The 18,483-nt window shown below is 40.6% G+C and overlaps 1 protein-coding gene across 7 annotated transcripts in view; it reads right to left on the reverse strand.

Moving 5' to 3' along the window:
* cdk5rap2 (CDK5 regulatory subunit associated protein 2) overlaps positions 1 to 18,483 on the reverse strand; it is a 45,386-nt gene that overhangs the window by 4,902 nt on the left and 22,001 nt on the right. For 3 of the 7 annotated variants that reach the window (XM_049603432.1, XM_049603433.1, XM_049603436.1), the window contains exons 26-50: positions 17,881 to 18,021; positions 17,684 to 17,793; positions 17,401 to 17,544; positions 16,774 to 16,866; positions 16,475 to 16,656; positions 15,627 to 15,978; positions 13,980 to 15,531; positions 13,686 to 13,787; positions 13,110 to 13,252; positions 12,252 to 12,655; positions 11,871 to 12,103; positions 11,428 to 11,479; positions 9,819 to 9,991; positions 8,695 to 9,042; positions 7,990 to 8,115; positions 7,715 to 7,831; positions 7,354 to 7,543; positions 6,192 to 6,313; positions 5,371 to 5,583; positions 5,166 to 5,255; positions 4,778 to 5,040; positions 3,780 to 3,929; positions 3,554 to 3,692; positions 3,198 to 3,244; positions 3,014 to 3,068 (exon numbers count right to left, since the gene is read on the reverse strand). In XM_049603432.1, coding sequence (XP_049459389.1) covers positions 3,014 to 3,068; positions 3,198 to 3,244; positions 3,554 to 3,692; positions 3,780 to 3,929; positions 4,778 to 5,040; positions 5,166 to 5,255; positions 5,371 to 5,583; positions 6,192 to 6,313; positions 7,354 to 7,543; positions 7,715 to 7,831; positions 7,990 to 8,115; positions 8,695 to 9,042; positions 9,819 to 9,991; positions 11,428 to 11,479; positions 11,871 to 12,103; positions 12,252 to 12,655; positions 13,110 to 13,252; positions 13,686 to 13,787; positions 13,980 to 15,531; positions 15,627 to 15,978; positions 16,475 to 16,656; positions 16,774 to 16,866; positions 17,401 to 17,544; positions 17,684 to 17,793; positions 17,881 to 18,021 — 5,541 coding nt within the window. The remainder of the gene's footprint in view (positions 1 to 3,013; positions 3,069 to 3,197; positions 3,245 to 3,553; positions 3,693 to 3,779; positions 3,930 to 4,777; positions 5,041 to 5,165; positions 5,256 to 5,370; positions 5,584 to 6,191; positions 6,314 to 7,353; positions 7,544 to 7,714; positions 7,832 to 7,989; positions 8,116 to 8,694; positions 9,043 to 9,818; positions 9,992 to 11,427; positions 11,480 to 11,870; positions 12,104 to 12,251; positions 12,656 to 13,109; positions 13,253 to 13,685; positions 13,788 to 13,979; positions 15,532 to 15,626; positions 15,979 to 16,474; positions 16,657 to 16,773; positions 16,867 to 17,400; positions 17,545 to 17,683; positions 17,794 to 17,880; positions 18,022 to 18,483) is intronic. The other 4 variants (XM_049603435.1, XM_049603434.1, XM_049603437.1 and 1 more) reach the window with 4 other exon arrangements.

Genomic DNA, 18,483 nt, shown 5'->3' on the forward strand with positions numbered 1-18,483 from the left:
ATATTTTTATGCCATACTATACTATGACACTTTTTATGATATTTTTATGCCATACGAAAGAAACTTTTTATATTTTTATGCCATATATACTATGACACTTTTTTTGATATTTTCATGCCATACTATATTATGGCACTTTTTATGAAATTTTTATGTCATACTTTACTAAGGCACTTTTTATAAAATCGTTATGCCATACTATACTGTGGCACTTTTTATGATATTTTTATGCCATACTACACTATGGCACTTTGTATGAAATTTTTATGCCATACTATACTATGGCACTTTTTATGATATTTTCTATGCCATACTATACTGTGGCACTTTGTATGATATTTTTATGCCATACTATACTATGGCACTTTTTATGATATTTTCTATGCCATACTGTATTATGGCACTTTGTATGATATTTTTATGCCATACTATACTATGACACTTTTTATGATATTTTTATGCCATACTATACTATGGCACTTTTTATGATATTTTTATGCCATACTATACTATGACATTTTTTATGATATTTTTATGCCATACTACACTATGGCACTTTTTATGAAATTTTTATGCCATACTATACTATGACATTTTGTATGATATTTTTTATGCCATACTGACACTTGACACTTTATGAAATTTCTATGTCAGACTATACTGTATGATATTTTTATGCCATACTATACTGTGGCACTTTTTATGATATTTTTATGCCATATGAAAGAAACTTTTTATATTTTTATGCCATATATACTATGACATTTTTTATGATATTTTTATGTCATACTATACTGTGGCACTTTTTTATGATATTTTTATTCCATACGAAAGAAACTTTTTATATTTTTATGCCATATATACTATGACACTTTTTATGATATTTTTATGCCATACTATACTATGACATTTTTTATATTTTTATGTCATACTATACTGTGGCACTTTTTATGATATTTTTATGCCATACGAAAGAAACTTTTTATATTTTTATGCCATATATACTATGACACTTTTTATGATATTTTCTATACCATACTATACTATGACATTTTTTATGATATTTTTATGCCATACTATACTGTGACACTTTTTATGATATTTTTATGCTATACTATGGCACTTTTTATGATATTTTTATGCCATACAATACTATGACACTTTTTATATTTTTATGCCATACTATGACACTTTTTATGATACGTTCATGCCATACTATACTATGACACTTTTTATATTTTTATGCCATACTATGACACTTTTTATGATACGTTCATGCCATACTATACTATGACACCTTTTATGATATATTTATGCCATACTATACTATGACACTTTTTATGATATTTTTATGCTATAATATACTATGGTACTTTTTATGAAATTTGTATATCATACTGTGCTATGACACTTTTTAGGACATTTTTATGCTATAGTGTACTATGACACTTTTTATGATATATTTATGCCATACTATACTATGACACTTTTTATGATATTTTTATGCTATAATATACTATGGTACTTTTTATGAAATTTGTATATCATACTGTGCTATGACACTTTTTAGGACATTTTTATGCCATAGTGTACTATGACACTTTTTATGATATATTTATGCCATACTATACTATGACACTTTTTATGATATTTTTATGCTATAATATACTATGGTACTTTTTATGAAATTTGTATATCATACTGTACTATGACACTTTTTATGATATTTTTATGCCATACTACACTATGGCACTTTTTATGAAATTTTTATGCCATACTATACTATGACATTTTGTATATTTTTTATGCCATACTATACTATGGCACTTTTTATGAAATTTTTATGCCATACTATACTATGACATTTTGTATGATATTTTTATGCCATACTGACACTTGACACTTTTTATGAAATTTCTATGTCAGACTATACCGTATGATATTTTTATGCCATACTATACTATGACATTTTTTATATTTTTATGCCATATATACTATAACACTTTTTATGATATTTTTATGCCATACTATACTATGGCACTTTTTATGATATTTTTATGCCATACTATACTATGACACTTTTTATGATATTTTTATGCCATAATATACTATGGCACTTTTTATGAAATTTGTATATCATACTGTACTATGACACTTTTTATGATATTTTTATGCCATAGTGTACTATGACACTTTTTATGATATTTTTTATGCCATACTATACTATGGCATGTTTTATGATACTTTAATGCCATACTACACTATGGCACTTTATATGATATTTTCATGCCATACTATACTATGCCACTTTGGATGATATTTTTATGCCACACTACACTATGACATTTGGTACAATATTTCTATGCCATACTATACTATGACACTTCTTTATTTTTATGTCACACTATACTGACATTTTTGTTTATTTCATGCCACAGTATACTATTTTTATGTTTGTCACACTATTTTATGAAATTGTTATATTTAATTGTTATACTCTATATGCTTTCTTTACAATTTTATGTTAGACATTTAGAAAAAAATAGTTATGTCATAGTATACTTTGACATTTGACATGCTTTACTATAAGTACAGACTGCGGATGACTATATATAATGCACGTATTTTATGCCATGTCTAAAATATGGTATGTATCAATGTATCATAAATCTAAGTTACAGTGTTACTGATGGTTAGAACAAAGTGGTGATGAGGTCTTAAAATGTCTGATTAGTGTCTTAAAAAAAGGTCTTAAATGTATTTAATGTAACTTCAAGATTCCTGCATACAACGTGATTTGTTACAGCCAGCTAAATCCTAATGCAATATATACTGTGTCCAAAATAGACACAGTGGTAGGATTTATAACATGGCTGCAGTCAACTCAATAAAATGGCAAATCTCAGAATCTCATGATCCATTAAAATTTTGGTATTTGCTTCATGCGACAGATAAATCAGCAGGGTCTCATGCATCAGATCATTCTCAAAGCCTGCACCTCAAGAACACTGACCTTCGTCTGGTCCTCCAGACAGGCCTTTCAGGCCAAAGAGGGTGCAGTAATTAGTCTATCATTATTTCACATGGAGGGTGAGAAGGAAAAGAAGAATGATTCACTGAAGAGGAATTTACCACTGCGGACAAGAACATTCGTTTGACAGTTTATAACTGCCGCATGTGATTTTTGGTAGACTCACCTCTAAATTCCCCCTGGCTTTCTTCAGCACTCCATGGGTTAGATACACTAGATTGGAAAACACAATTCACGTCAAATAAAGTCACATATCCCAGTTTATTTACACACTGGTAAACAGAAAAGCTAAAACTAATGATTATTTTCACTATTGATTAATGTGTATATTAGTTTTGTGATTTATCGGCCAATAAAGTGAAGAAAATGGTTAAAAATTGGAGAATCTAAAAGCAATTTGACTTTTTGTCTTGATAAGTGACTAAAAATGAATAGAACTTTAGTTCATAAAGATGCTTCAGAGTAAAGAGGCATCTTTATGAGTATACAATACAGTAACTGAGTAAGACAAGATAATCTTACACTGATCAATGATGACTCTTTCCATTCCCTCTTTGAGCTGGTTGGTTGTTCGGAGGCGTTTGACAGCTCCACTCAGCATCCTCTCCTGCTGTGACAGCCGGCTCTTTAGTCTGGCTATCTCATTTTTCAGCAACTCATCCTGGTACAGAGGATATAGGATTAAGATTTGGTTCTGTAGATACCGAATTGGATAGAGGAGATACAGTACACGTTTGTGTATGTCCACCTGCTGGTTGTTGATGCTGTCCCCTGCTGTTATACCGGCTGGCAAAGAGACTCTCCACACCAGTTTGAGCAGTCGACCAGCCTCCTCTAACACGTGCTGCATTGTGTTTATGCTGCTAGACAAACTCTTCAGGTGCTGCTGTTCTGTAACCTGTGAAGATGGAGACATAACAGCATTAACACTAGTTGCTGGTTATGTATAATTTATGCAAGCAGTGGAATAAAATTATTTACATTATTAAACATTAGTACAACCTTTTCATTTCATACATTTCATTTGTTTTTATTATCAATCAATACACAACAAACTGCAACTAAAACATGTTAAAGGGGACCTCTTATGATCATTTTCAAGTTCATATTTCATAGTTCATATGTATTTTGGCTTTCAACAAGAACATTTTTACATGCTTTAATGGTAAAAAAAAAAAACCCCACTATTTTCCTCACACTATCTGAGCTCAACACCTGAGCTCACCCTCTGTCTAAGAGACTCCTTTTAGCACCTGCCCCCTCAGTTTTGGACAGGCTAAAAAGCAGGGCTCAAAACTAATGGCATCCCATCATCCTGGGGTAAAAAAAAGGGTTTGGGATGAAAACAGATGTTCCCCAGGATGCCTTCAGGACGAAAGGACATAGTAAACTCACTATCAACATGCGAGGGGACACACCGTGTTGTTTCCCTGATAATGCTACATTGTGAACGACAAATTCATTTTGACATTGGCAGGAGGAAAGCTGGTCAACATTAGGTCTAAGCAATGATCACCAAATCACCAATAAAAACTTCTAAATTGGACTGTTTCAGCAGGAATATAATCCGAAATCAGGGCGAATTATCAACATCTGCAACATAAGATTTCATGTTTCCCTGACTTAAGGATGAATGAGAAACTTTGGCCACATTTAAATTGAACATCTGACACTGTAACATTACATATGACAAAAAATAAGGAAGAATAAGACAGGTTCCCTTCAAATATGATAGGTTATTAGTACCTTGTTGTCTGAGCCCTGCTGTTCGAGTGTGTGCAGACTCTCCTGCAGTTGTGCGTCCATGCTGTGTGACAGCTTCCGTCCATCTGAGATCTGCTTACGGAGGGCATTATAGTCCTCAATCAGACCCAAAATATGCCGGCCGTTGCGACTGGCCCACAGCCGGTGTCCTGGCACCAGACGAGAGGGACCACCAGAGACGCTGTCGCCAGAGCTGCTGCCGACTGACCCACCGTCCACCGCTGAATGAGCACGACGTTTTTCATCTGAAAAGATGTTTTGAAATACTGTTGTTCATTCTCTGTCATGCACAACGCTGGAGAACAATACTAATAATCTGTGTTTACTACTATAATGTAACAGCATGTCAATTCTGATAAGGTTTTCTTACCATGGAGGAAACTGGTTTGCTCATTGTGGCTCTGAAAAGAGTGATGGACAGGATCGCAGCCCTCACGACCTGGTGACCTGCCTCCCTCATCTACGACAAATGTAAAACCAACACTGACACGACCTGGCAGATTCCTGTATGTGTTTATATGCCTCTGTATATCTGTCACAGGTGATAAGCATGTGAGTCTGTGCCTTGTGTTTACCTGGAGAAGACAGCAGATAGTTGATGTTGATGGTTTCTGAGCGGTTCTGTCCTCTGAGCAGCTGCTCCTCCAGTCTCTGTCGTAGTGCCGTGTTAGTTTGGATGCTCCTCTCCAGCTGCAGCCTCAGGTGTCTGATCTCCAACAGCAGCTCGCTCAGGTCCACTGAGCCGGAGGAAGGGATGGAGACGGGCCCCGGGGTCGTTTCACTGGATTCTGCAAAGAGGAGGAAGGAAACTTATTAGTATTGCAGAACCAGAAGCAGACAAAAGCAGAATGTCATGTAACTGTCTCTCATTTTCTTTCCACCGTGTTCATGTACATTATCTTTGCTATTGACCTGTGATTAGGCAATCTAAAAAACAAAAAAAATAATTACGATGTGTGCATCTATCACCTCTATGTCAGTTAGGACTGTCACTTTTTATTCAAAAATTGTCTGTTCGTTTAAACACAGATAACTTTCAGCCTGCAATTACAATTAATTTACAGTCTATAAGCCAGCAGACCATTTAAAGTAGTTTGCTTTGGGACTCAGAAAAGGGCGCAAAAAAACATACCTGTCAGCATGACCTTTCATGAAACTAAGCTTAAGCAAAGGTGTTAATGTTGTTTGCTATGAAAATGAAGGACACTGGCGATGCACTGGCAAAGCCTTCCTGAGCAGACGATAACGACACCAAGGCATCTGAGAAGCAGTGTGTGGAAGTATTTTGGGTTCTACACTTTAGGAGAAAAAGTAAATACTATTTATTACTATTTAAACTACATAACACTCCAGAGGCTATCAAGAAACAAACAAACAAAAAAAAGACTTGCAGTACCGTTGTGTTTGTGAGTGTCAGTCTTGATCTTTTCATAGACTTGAAGCTCCACCCTCAGTGACTGCAGAAGATGCTGGGAGTCAGACAGCTGCTGCCTCTGGAGCTTTACCTCACACTGCAACCTGGAAGCATATATACACACACACACACACACACACACACGACACACACCAAATTCAATTATTGGAAAAAACAACAAAACATCTACCTACTAAGAGGAAAATAGTATATGTTTTTTAGGTGACAATAACATTGTTTTGCCCCCAGTTTTTCTTTTCTACTATCTTTTTAATTTTCACGTTCTACAACAAAGACTTTTTCAACGGTCTTCGGTCTATTTATTTGAACGTAAAGAGACTAAAACACTGTTTAGTTTATGGACCCTGACAGTTATTATCAAGCCAAATTTCATATTTTAAATGTTCTTGTTGTTGAGCCATGTTTCATGTGTGTTAGTGGAGTCAATTTAATCAATAATGATATGGTGAAGCTTGTTATTTCCATCCTTGGTAATTAATTGGCCACCCCAAAGCAGTAAACCTAGGGGAAACACTGCTGAGCATTAAAATCCTACTGATGGCAACATTTACTACTGGACTGCTTTGTTCTACTTTATTTATTCAATTCAGTCAGGTGTACTTAACAATCTGGTAACTGAATATATAAAATATAGATGCAGTGATGAAAAGTCATCTTGAAATGAATGTGTCCTCAAAAAGAAAAAGGAAAATCTCTAAAAAGTAAAAAGCCTTGTGTATGCAGTACATAAGCCTACAACACTACACACACACTGAAGAGATAAGGAAAGGGAGAGGAGAAGTGATCTGACAGTAAACTAGACTCCAGGTTTCAAGTGTCAGCCTCACTCATCTGTGTCAGTAGGACCCAGGGCAAGAGGTCACATACCATCATTATGGTATGTATGCATGTGTGTGTTCATGGATGAGCCTTACAATGATAGACTATCATGTTTCCAAGTTGTACTAATAATATGGAATAATGGTAACAGTGATGACTCTTTACAATGGTAATTAGGAGCTCTGTGTAGTTTCAGGTTGCATGAGGAAGGGGAGTAGTAATGATAGTATGCGTGTGCAGCGAGGACACATTTAGAAGTGTGTGCTAGTGAATGTTACCTGTGTGTGTGTGTGTGTGTGTGTACCTGTGCAGCTCCTCCTTGCTGTAGTGCAGCGACTCCTGCAGCTGTGAGTTTTCTTGGCTGCTGTGCTCCAGCCTCTCCTGCAGTTGACTGTTTTCTTGCCTCAGAGCTTCGCAGTCCCTCCTGCTCTGCTCCAGTTTGGCAGTCCGCCTGGCCAGAGTCTCCCGTAGCTTCTCGTTCTCCTTCTGCTTATCTGGAGGAAATATAAATCTTCTGAAGTTAGTGAAAAGTTAAGTTAGTCATGATAGTTAGTTTTAAGCACCGACAGCACCACCTGTCAGGACAGACCACATCTGTTGGTCTACTGACTGAAAAGATGTGTTCCTGATTACAGGTTAAAGTTAGCTTGCCCAAAATTTTTTACCTCTAGATCCCAGGCTAAGCTGTTCCTTCAGGGCTTGGTTTTGTCCCCAGAGGAATCGGACCTCATTGGCCAGCTGACCCTGTTCCTCGTTGCCATGGATGAAGATGTTGGTGGCTGCTGAACATGAGCACATATATACACTCATCACTAAACCAAAGCGTGCTTTCTACAAAGCAGAGTATTTTTTATTTTAAATGATATACATGCTAAACACACATGCTAATCACCCTGACTGAGAGAGAATGAAATACAGGCAGGTGATTTCAGGTGTGTACCTGGGTCTTTCTCCACCTCTGCTAGTCTCTTCTCCAGCTGTTCCCTGAGACGGTCGTTGGTGCGGATGCTCTCTTCCAGGCGCTGTCGCAAAGCTCGGATCTCCTGCAGATGTTCTGCCAGCAAGTCTGAGAGATGTATATGCAAAACCTTACTTAAAGGGGCGCTAAAAGGGAATGTTTGATTGTACTTACATAAAACCGGGTTTATTTGAGAGATATTCAAAAAGAAACCATCAAAATCTCAACAGTAGAGGTCAAGATATCCTCACTTTTGATTCCTACTATGGGTCAAGCTACAAAAACACTAGAACCTACGCTTCCTGCAATGCAATGCTTGAGTACCTCTTTTTTTGAACCTCCCTGCATGGTAAAGGTACATGCCTCAAGTTTGTAATCAGGCTTTCTGCTAATAATCTGTGTTCTCCAAGTCCACGCATACTTTGAAAAGCCCCTTCAGACCCACAAAATACATAATTTAATTGTTTTCACAGGTTGAATACCCGTTACAAAATAAGAAAAATGGTGGACTTCCCCTTTAATAGATAGTTCTTCATATGTATATTCAGACAGCTGAAGCCCACAAGGTTGCTACAACATCATCAAATACAAAAAGCTAAAAAAATAAATGAAAAAATAAAGAGTATTAAAGTTAAAAAAGTCTAAATAACTAACATGACAATCAACTTACCTATGAACCATAATTACCTGAATTCATCATGCGAGGCTGTTCAGCAGCGTTCTTTAGTGAGCCAGTGTCTCGGTCTCCTTTATGCGTATCCATCTGCGGCCCTGGTCCATCCTGGTCGTGGCTGTGATCCTTTTCCTGATGGTGGGAGCTGGTCTGGGCCATAATTGAGCGATGCAGGTCCAGTTCACTGCGCAGGGTGGCGTTGAGGTCCTCGCTATCCCTTAGCTGCTCCTGCAGTCGCCCGTTCTCCCTCTGCAGGCCCTGCAGTCTGCTGGCAGTGTCCCTGAGACCAGACACACCTTCCTCCTGAGCTCCTCCTACAGGAGTGACAGCTGCTCCCGTCCAATCAGTTGGGTGTCGCTGGCCTAAAGATACAACAACGGGTAAATACATTAACAATGAAAAAGTACAAAATAGACGTTGACCTGGCTCATCACTTTCATGGTCCAAAGGTCTTTTTTAAAACATAATATTTATGTGAAAGGCCTTTGTTACTGCTTATTATTTAATCCCTAAACAGGTCATGTTCCAACTTCAGTAGCTGGAGATGGTAAACCAAAATGTAATCCTTCTCTATATCCTTCATGCTACCACAAGTAGTAACACAGCAACCAAGCCAAACAGGTTTAGTGTTGTAGCAGTAAAGGAAATGTGAGTTTGGGTCTACAGGCCCCTCTGCAGGACCTGTCACTTATCTACATGCTTCACTTGTCTCTGTAATAGCCTTCACTGTCTCTTTTCCCAAGGGAAACACAATTTGAAGATCGAACCGGATAGGTGCCACTGAATAATGCAACTTTAAGTGGAGGCGGATTGAAACTGGACACCTGCTCTGTCCTTGGCCGGCATGCTTTGTGCTGCAGGACGCCTCACTGCAACAGAAAGGATCTGAGTGGAAAATAAGTGCCATTACAGGCTGCGACTAGACTGGCCTGGCCCGTGGACAAGGCTCAGGTAATCAGTGATATATCACCGAGGCAGGATGGGAAATATGCAATTTTACAGAAACTGAGTTAATTTTAGTGTGGTCTAAAACAACCAAACAGTCTAGTACTATATACCTGGCTGTGACCCCCCCCGAGACTATTTTCTAGTATTATATCTAGAAATCTGCAGCTTATATGAAAACGTTTGTGCTTACTATGGGCTCGATTGCCTCCTTGTGTGGTTGGGCTGCTGTGGCAGGAGGAAGAGGTCCTGTCTGAGGGGTACAGATCAGAGTGAGAGCTGTGGTGGCTGCTGGGACTTTGGCCTTTGAACTGGCTCTGCAGGCTCTGGATCAGACGGTTCTTCTCCTGCAGCTCTTTAGCCAACCTGGGAGGAGGAGGAAGAGGAGGAAAATTACTCATGTTGGTCACATGGTCTACCAGATGACCCAACAGCTGGATTTTATCCATTACATCATGTTGCTGGGCACCGGAGAGCAAAACAATGTAAAACAGGGAGGATAAGTACACAGCACATAAAGAACAGCACCCAAAGACAGAGTACCCACTTAAAACAGAGGGTGGCAAGAAAAATATGTTCCTAACTAGGAGACCTGTAACCTTCAGCAGAAACACACAGCTAGAGAACATGAAAGAGGAGTTCACAGCAAACGTCATGCTATCTGCCTCGATCAAACCCGCTCACAGGTCCAGCTGCTCCCTGGTGCATTCAGCCAGCGTGAGGTTTTGCTGGACGAGGAGGCTGATGTGCTGCTGCAGCAGCTCTCTCTCGCCCTCTAGCTCCAGACGCAGGTTATCTATCTCCTGCTGGATTCTAGCCGGGCTGTCAAGAGGATCTCTCATGCTCTCCTCATAGGACAGCAGAGACTGTGATCCCAGCTGAAGCTCCCCAACACTGCCCACATCAGTAATAATACAGATTAACACCAAAAACTTGAATTTCTAATCTAATTAAAGGACACCACTTGATAATTTGCTTCCTGGGAAATAAATGTGAAGTGTTACAAAGTGTCAAGACAGTTGAACAGTACATATATACTGATCAAGGTGTTTTAGGAAGAGTTTAACACTGACATGCGGGGTGTGTGTGTGTTCCCCTCAAATTTCTCAAAAACACCAGTGACCCAGTTAGGAGACAGTGTGACCCTAATGTTTTAGCTGTCACTGAAAAAATTAGGTCAACAGCAGGACACTATTCAAAACCAATAGCACATGCACCGCCTGAGGTCATAAGGCAATTGGCTGGGTGGAGGTGGGGAGGGGGTGTCTTTAAAAGGGTCACGAGACAAACACCAAAACAACACAGCTAATGACCCTTAAATCTTAAACAGGAGCATGTACGATATGACCTGAAAAATCACAGAACCACACACGAGAAAGACACAAATCCCATCAACTTTAAAATCTGCAGAACACACAACTGATGACAAACTAACACACTGAATCTCATTTGTTTAATTCCTACAAAACCTTAAATGTAAAGACAACAATTTGCAGTTTAAAAGAGGGTCATGTGGTAGACAGAAGCAGGCTTCCCTCATTGGCTGCTTTATGGATCAAGCATCAATCTTCTTGTATAACTCTCCGCCAGAAAGCAAAAAAAGCGAATTTGCCAAAATGTCTAACTATTCCTTTAAGATGCCATTACAGTATCCCTGTAATCTAACTCTAACATGGATTGGCTGATTCTAAATATAACAGATACTTGTTTTCTACCATGAATAAACCAGTGACAAATTGAATACAAGCAAATTAATTAAGCCGCTAACATTAAGCAAGTGCAGTGTGAGAGTTTGAGACTACCTGCGAGACAGTTCCAGGGCCACCACGTCCTCATTATCCAGACAAGAATCTCCTAGCAGACAGAGGGAAAAGATGCTGTCAAGGACCTGTCTGTAAAAATCAGTTACAAGTGACTGCTCTTTTGTGTTCATCCTTCTCTGATGCTGGCTAGTGTTTTCTCTTTGTTGAAGCACTGAGACATTTCTGCACAATAGGTGCTCAAACACAGCTGCTTTTTAAAACTTACGTGACATGTACTCCCAACATTTAGGTAAAGATCACTGAGTTAAAGGAATGTACTAAGTTGATTCTTTATTTGTGTTGGGTAGAGATTTGTGGAGGCTAGAGATTTGTGGATTTTGGGACAGTGCTGTATCATTCATCAAATATCAGAAGTGTGTTTGTGCAGTGTGGTTCTGATTAGCACAATTACTTAAAAGACAACAAACGCAATTACAATCTACCTTTGTCCAGCCGTCCCTCCAGCCTGTCCAGAATGCTCAGGCTCTTGTCCAGCTGCTCTTTGACTGCCTCCCCCTTGTAGTAATCGACTTCTCCGGCCTGCAGCAGCTCCTTGAAGGCCTTGCTCAGCTCGTCAAGCTGCCGACGCTGCAGGGCTCCAAGCCTGCGGCTCTCCTTGATCTGCTGCCTCAGTTGTGACAGCTCCCTGGCCTGCGACTGAACTAGGGAGTCCAGTCTGTAGAGAAGACAGAATGAGGGCAAATGGAGGGAGGAAATCAAAGTTGACAGCATGAGTCACGATTTGATTTTCAAAATGACCATGCAGCTTTTACTCAATGTAAAAATAGTATAATCTTGATAATACGCTGTAAAAGACTGTTGACCTTGCTGGTGACGTGGAGCGGCTGCGGGTCTGCTGCAGCTGATCGCTCATGCTTCTGTTCAGTGTGCTCTCCCTTTCCAGCTCCACATTCAGACGACTGGTTTTATCCTTCATTGCCTGGTTGTCACCTTCCTTTTTCTCCCTTAGCTGCCCACTTCTGTTGCTCCTATCTTGGCCATGGTCCTCCCGCTGTGTCCCTTCCTGATCCTTGATGGCCAAGGGATCAGAGGTGTTGGCAACTAGATCACTGGCCAGAGAGCTCCTACGCAGAAGACTTTGCATTTGGAGGATGAGTTTGGTCTGGTTTTCCAGCTGAACCTTCAGCTCTCGGACTTGTCCCTGCAGCTGCAAAGGGTCCTTGGAAACACCGTACTCATCATAGATCTGCAGGCTTTTCAGGCTGACCTGGAAACACATTAAAGGGTTAATAAAATTCAAATGTGAGTTTCTGCTGTATTTTATTATCATTACCTCCATGAGTTGGTTTGAAACACTCCAAGGCTGACTTTTAATGTCTCTATCTGGCAGTTTTAATACAAGAATTATGTAAGGGTCTCAAATATGCACATTATTTTGCATAATGACGCGCTTCAAGGGATAGTTCCCCCCAGAATCAAAAGTACTTCCTTTTCATCTTACCTGTAGTACTATTTATCAATCTAGATTGTTTTGGCGTGAGTTTCCAAGTGCTTAAGATATCAGCTGTAGAGATGTCTGCCTTCTCTTGAATATAAAGGAACTAGATGGCACTCAGTGTTTGCACTGCTCAACAAGTGGGGAAATCTGTACCTAGTTACAGCTTATAAGATATGATTGGATGATCTTTGTTCAGGGGTTTAGTGTAAAGTGAGTTAAATACCTTGGCAGAACTGAGAGCTGGGGAACTTGGGTACGGGGTGCTGGAGGTTGAGTCCAGGTTTTCAGTCGAGGAGAAGGTGGCCTGCTCGTGTTGGGAAGGCAGGCTAGAGGCACTGCAACTAGGGTTCACGCCAACCTCTAGATCTGGCAATATAATGGACACAAACAATCAACTAAGGAACAGGAAGACATTACAAGTTGTGGAAAACAAAGGGTGAGAGTGCTGTAAGAGGAAATAAATAATTTAAGATACAGTTGGGCTGTGAAATAATAAGACAAGAAATAAAAGTGACAGGTTAATGAGTGCTTGAAAGACATTCCCGAACTTCAGTGGAAACATGCAAAAATATTGACAGCCCATTCAAATTTGGGAATAGTGCAGAGAAATACCAGGTTAAAACCAGTAGAGTGTGTCGTTATAAGACCCAAACAGAGAACATTTCTCAAGGTGAGAGACAGTGTGTTATAATAGTCTTTGTTCACCCCTCATGCAGACATAAAGAGAGAATCTATCCACATTCGAGATTAGTGTCCACTCAGCAGACAGACATGCAATGTCTGTCTAAAAACTGTCTACCTGTGCTACTGCTCTCTTCCCTATCGTTCTCACTCTTGCCACTGGTTTCGTAACCCAGGTCCTGCAAATCCACCTGCACGCCTTTGTCATCCTGCTCCAGAGCTGGCATTGGAAGCAATATATTTCGGGTTAGGGACAAATCATTTACAGAATCTTGTCTCTCTCCTTCATTGTGTTTTTGATGTTGAAACAAAAGTGTTCAACTTAACACACAAAATTATTACAAGTGTGAACTGTTTGTGCACAATTCAAATACTTCAGGCAAATGTGCAAAAAAACAATGTGTTATCTTACCTCTCCGTGCAGTTTCAGGGGACGTGAGAGCAGTGGCTAGTTTCTCCTCCAGGTTTTTACATGCTTTCTTCTTCTCCCTCAGTGCCTTATGGAGAGTCTCCAGTTGGACCTGAACACTCGGTGGTAGTCCCTTGACATCCTGCACTGTCCTGTGGACCTCGCTCTCCTCTCTACGGCCCCTCTCTTCTTGTAGAGAAGCCTGGAGTTCAGACATCCTCTGAGATCGATCACTAAAGACTTTGTAGAGGCGGCAGAGGTCATTATGGAGCTCTTGGTGAAGCTGTCCCAATGAAGCAGCTGACTGTTTGCCACTGGATTGGGTGGCTGGCTGGGTGGGTTCTCCAAGTTCCTTCCTCTCTTGCAGGGCTCTCTGAAGTTTGTCTAAATTCATCTGCAGGTCAGGGTTAGTCTGTGAAGATCTACCAGGGGCCAAGGAGCTGGTGTTTGTACAGTGTGCTGCCAGAGAGGCAACGGCAGACTCTGCTGCACTAAGGCAGTTCATCAGAACTTTGACCTCCTGGTTTAAAGTGACATTGTCAGAATTTCCCATTTTGCCCTGATCTCCCTTTGACTCCTTTTCCTGAAGTGATTCTAATGTCATCTGCCTTGAGCATTTACCATTCTGGTCTCTGTTATAGCCAAGCTGAGCAGCATCATCTGTAGCTTTTAGTTTTTCCTGCAGCTCTGCATTAAGCCTCCTCTGTTGCCACAGTGCCTCCTGCAAAGAGTCTGTGTGTCGTTGTGACTCCTGCACAGAGTCCGCTGTGCCTCCAAAAACACCCCTTGGGCTCTGTTCATTTGAAGACACATTAACCTGCTGTAAAGCTGTGTCTATCTTCAAATATAAATCACTGATTTCTGGATTCTTTTCTTGGCTCTCAAGGGAGGTGATAGCTTTCTCTGCCATGCTCAAAAGCTCTACAAGCTGGTTGTTGAGCTCCTCCTTCTCCTGCAGGGCTTTTTGCAGCTCTATGCATCTGCTGTAAAAGACAGAATCTGAACCCACACAGCCAGAACCTGCACACGCACTGGTGTGTGACCCAAATCCACCCTGGCTGTCCAGACTGCAGGCAGTCAGATAAGCAATGGTGGATTCTGCGGCCTGTAAGGCCTCCGCGTACTGGCGATTGAGCCGGTCCTTTTCCCGAAGCTGAGCGTGGAGCTCTTCCCAATCTGCTAGCTGCTCGCTTAGCTTATTGATCAGGGTCTCCTTCTCCTGACACTCCTGGTGGAGAAGCTCCAGCTGAGTGAAAAGTGTGGATTCAGGCTGGGTGTGATACAGTGTTGCTCCAGCTTCAGAGCCCTTGTCTGACCCGACTGGACTGCCTGTGCAATGTGCATATCTAAGTGGGGAAGAAGGGGAAGTGCTGAGCTGGGGTGACATGGGGGAGTCAGAGTCTGGATGCAGCTGCTGGTCAGACCCATATACACCATCCAAATGAAGGTGCTGAAGTGCATCATGTTTGAGATGGTCAGAGCTCACCGCCTGCCTGCTGCTGCCAGCCTCCTCTCTCAGCCTCACAGGGACCGGGAGGCGAGATTTACCACCAACCTACCATTGAAACAGATATTAAAAACACTGACAGTTAGACCTCATGCAAAAGCAATGTAATGTTTCTTTTAGATCTTACCATAATACAAACTTACCCCATGCCTTGCGACATGCTGCTTTGCACTCTTGCTGTGTGACTGATCTTTGGTTTTTGGACTCTCCTTTCCCTCTGTGGTGCTAACAATTAGCTCAGTGGTGACAGGGCTCTCCCCATCTGACAGCTCATGTGAGTTCTTCTCTCCCTTCTCCTGTGACAGATTGATGACCTTGGAGTGACCTTTTGAGTCAGCCTGCAGTGTTTCCGCACTCTTTCTCAATTCAGCCTGTCCGTCGCTGCTGCTCCCTGAGGTGTCTGTGCTCTCTTTCTCTTTACACTCAGTAGATTTTTGTTCTTTCAGGAGACCCCGCAGCTCCACATTTTCTGTTCGAAGTTTGAGCAGCTCCTCCCTGCAATAAGGGGAATCTGATTAGTTTTTAATCAACCCGATGATTCTAAGGCCTGTGTCCACCAAAGCGTTTTTTCTCAGCTGAAAATACCATACGCTCCTCAGGAAACGCCGTGCTGCAAGCACTTGAGAGCAGTTTGGAGATGCAACGTTTTTTCAGCTGAAACACTTTGTGTCTGGTTGCTATGATAAGGAATATACGCAGAAGGCAAAATGTCGGTGCAAGGTAAAGTACTTGCTCTGGATGAGACACAAAAACAAAAACAAAAACAAAAAAAACAATAAAAAACACACCTACTGGGCAATTGTCAGCACAGAATAAATGATCAGTGCCTTGTCACAATGCTGGCACTTTTAGCAAAGTATAAATACACGGTGCCCTCATTACAAAGAATTAAAAACATACACTGGCGTCAGAAAAAAAAGCTTTGGTAGACACGGCCCCTTGGAGTGAAAATAAGGAGTAGGATCTGAACACTGCTGAAGAAGAGACTAACCTTAGGTGCGAGACTGATGTGGCCCCACAATGAGTCAGCAGGGATTTAAGTGCCATTAAATCTGTGTTCCTCTGCCTCGAATCTTTGTCTCCAGTGTCTAAGGTGTCGTTGCTAGAGTGAGCATGCTCTCTACTCTGGCCAAAGCCACTGTCCGTATCACCAAACAGCCTTCCAGACAACATCTAAAGGGGAAGTTTAGAAATACAGTTAAAATTGCATGAAAAAAATAGTATCTAATTATATCTTCTATTTTTTTTTAAAGCTCTTCAAAAACCTATAAATGACAATATAGTTCATACCTGTCCAAGTTTGATGTCTGTCTGACTCTGTTTATCCTGACCATAGTGATGAGTCCTGTTACCGTGAGCCACAAGCTGCGTCTTCTCAAGCTGCTAGAGTAATGGGATGGGAGGCGAGTGTGACACACATGGCTCGGTAAAAGAAAACTTAATGAGGGAACAGAATCCATAAAACACTGCACAGCAACAGCAGAATGGTATGACGTGTCTAATGTGGCATGACGAAGAGAGAAAGCATTTCATGGGACACAGAGATAAGAAAAACAGGGACTGGTTAGGAAAGGTGAAGGAGAAAAAGAGGATCTTCTACTACAGACAAGAAACACACTTGTTAGAGAAATAAGACATACAGTACCACAGAGTAAAGACACATTCGTAACAGGCTAGACAGAGCAAAGGTTAAGATGTGGGTACAAAGGTTAGAAAGAAACTAATAAAGGTGGATGTTAGACATGGACTCAGACATGATTGATCCAGTATTTGCTAAATGTAAACATACTATACAAAAAAATTGCTACTATGACAGTTATGTATCCTTTGAAAGTGTTAAGATAAACTTAAATGCCACAACTTCCAGTACAGTTTTCTCCATTAATTTGCAGCTCTTTGTCCTTTGTGGCCTCTAACCTGTTTCAAGGGGGTACCGCTGGCCACCTCTTTGTCTTCCTTGTTGTATGCATCATGGTCTGACTTCTCCAGTAACGACAGCCGGTTCTGCAGCTCATTGTTTAAAGTCTGCAGTCTGCTGACACAGTCCTGCAGCTCCAGCACCTACAGAGACTCATTTTAATCCATTTGCATGACTTGTGTTTTTTTTCTTTATGTTTTAGGTTTTGGTGACATGTTTTGCCAACTAGCTAAAACCTGCTCTTATGTTTATTAGAGACAATACTTTTCCCCAAATGTTCACCTTCTGCTTGAGCTCCTGTGCAGACAGTAGAGACAAACTGTCATCCTGCCCCTCTCCCACACAGATACTCATGTAGGAAGTCTGATCTCCAATGAAACTCAAAGTGTCACCTGAAAAACATTAGTCACATGCATTGAATACACTTCAACGTGCCAAAACTCTGAAATAAGATATAAAGGCTATTTTTCTAGTCTCACCACCATCATTGGCTCCACCGACTCCTCCTCCACGGTTCTGTATGGCTCCTAAACGAGCCTGCAGAGAGGCATTCCAGCGCTGTGCATCTTCAAGCTGGTGTCTCATGCTCTCGAGTTCTTTAGGGTCAATCAGGTCCATACCTGAACAGATACACAGAGGGTTACACACATACACACACAATCTCTGTAGTAAGAAAATGAAGTACATTTCTGTGTAGGTGAGTGTTCTCTTGTCAGAATGTTTCTAACTTTACATCAGTTCACAATGATTGACATTAGGGATGGGACAATATACAATTTCATTGCCGATCATGATAAAAACACACACAATAAGTTTATTAAAAGGAATTTCTATTACTGGGATAATCATGAGTATCATGTATAGCAGCATCCAAAGAGACTGCTGGGCAACCAATCAGAGAGACTCTGCAGAAATGTGCTGCTTACATACCATCCTAAAAGAATGCAACATATCTTAATCAAGCATTAGTATATTTCATGACAAGATATGATTCTTCACTGTTCATCAAAAGATATGATGCCATTTCAAATAATTAAAAACCCTGGCTTTTTAAGAATATTTGTTTTTCACTTAAAAGGATG

Source organism: Epinephelus fuscoguttatus, linkage group LG18, assembly GCF_011397635.1.
Source record: "Epinephelus fuscoguttatus linkage group LG18, E.fuscoguttatus.final_Chr_v1".
Classification (NCBI taxonomy): Eukaryota; Metazoa; Chordata; class Actinopteri; order Perciformes; family Serranidae; genus Epinephelus; species Epinephelus fuscoguttatus.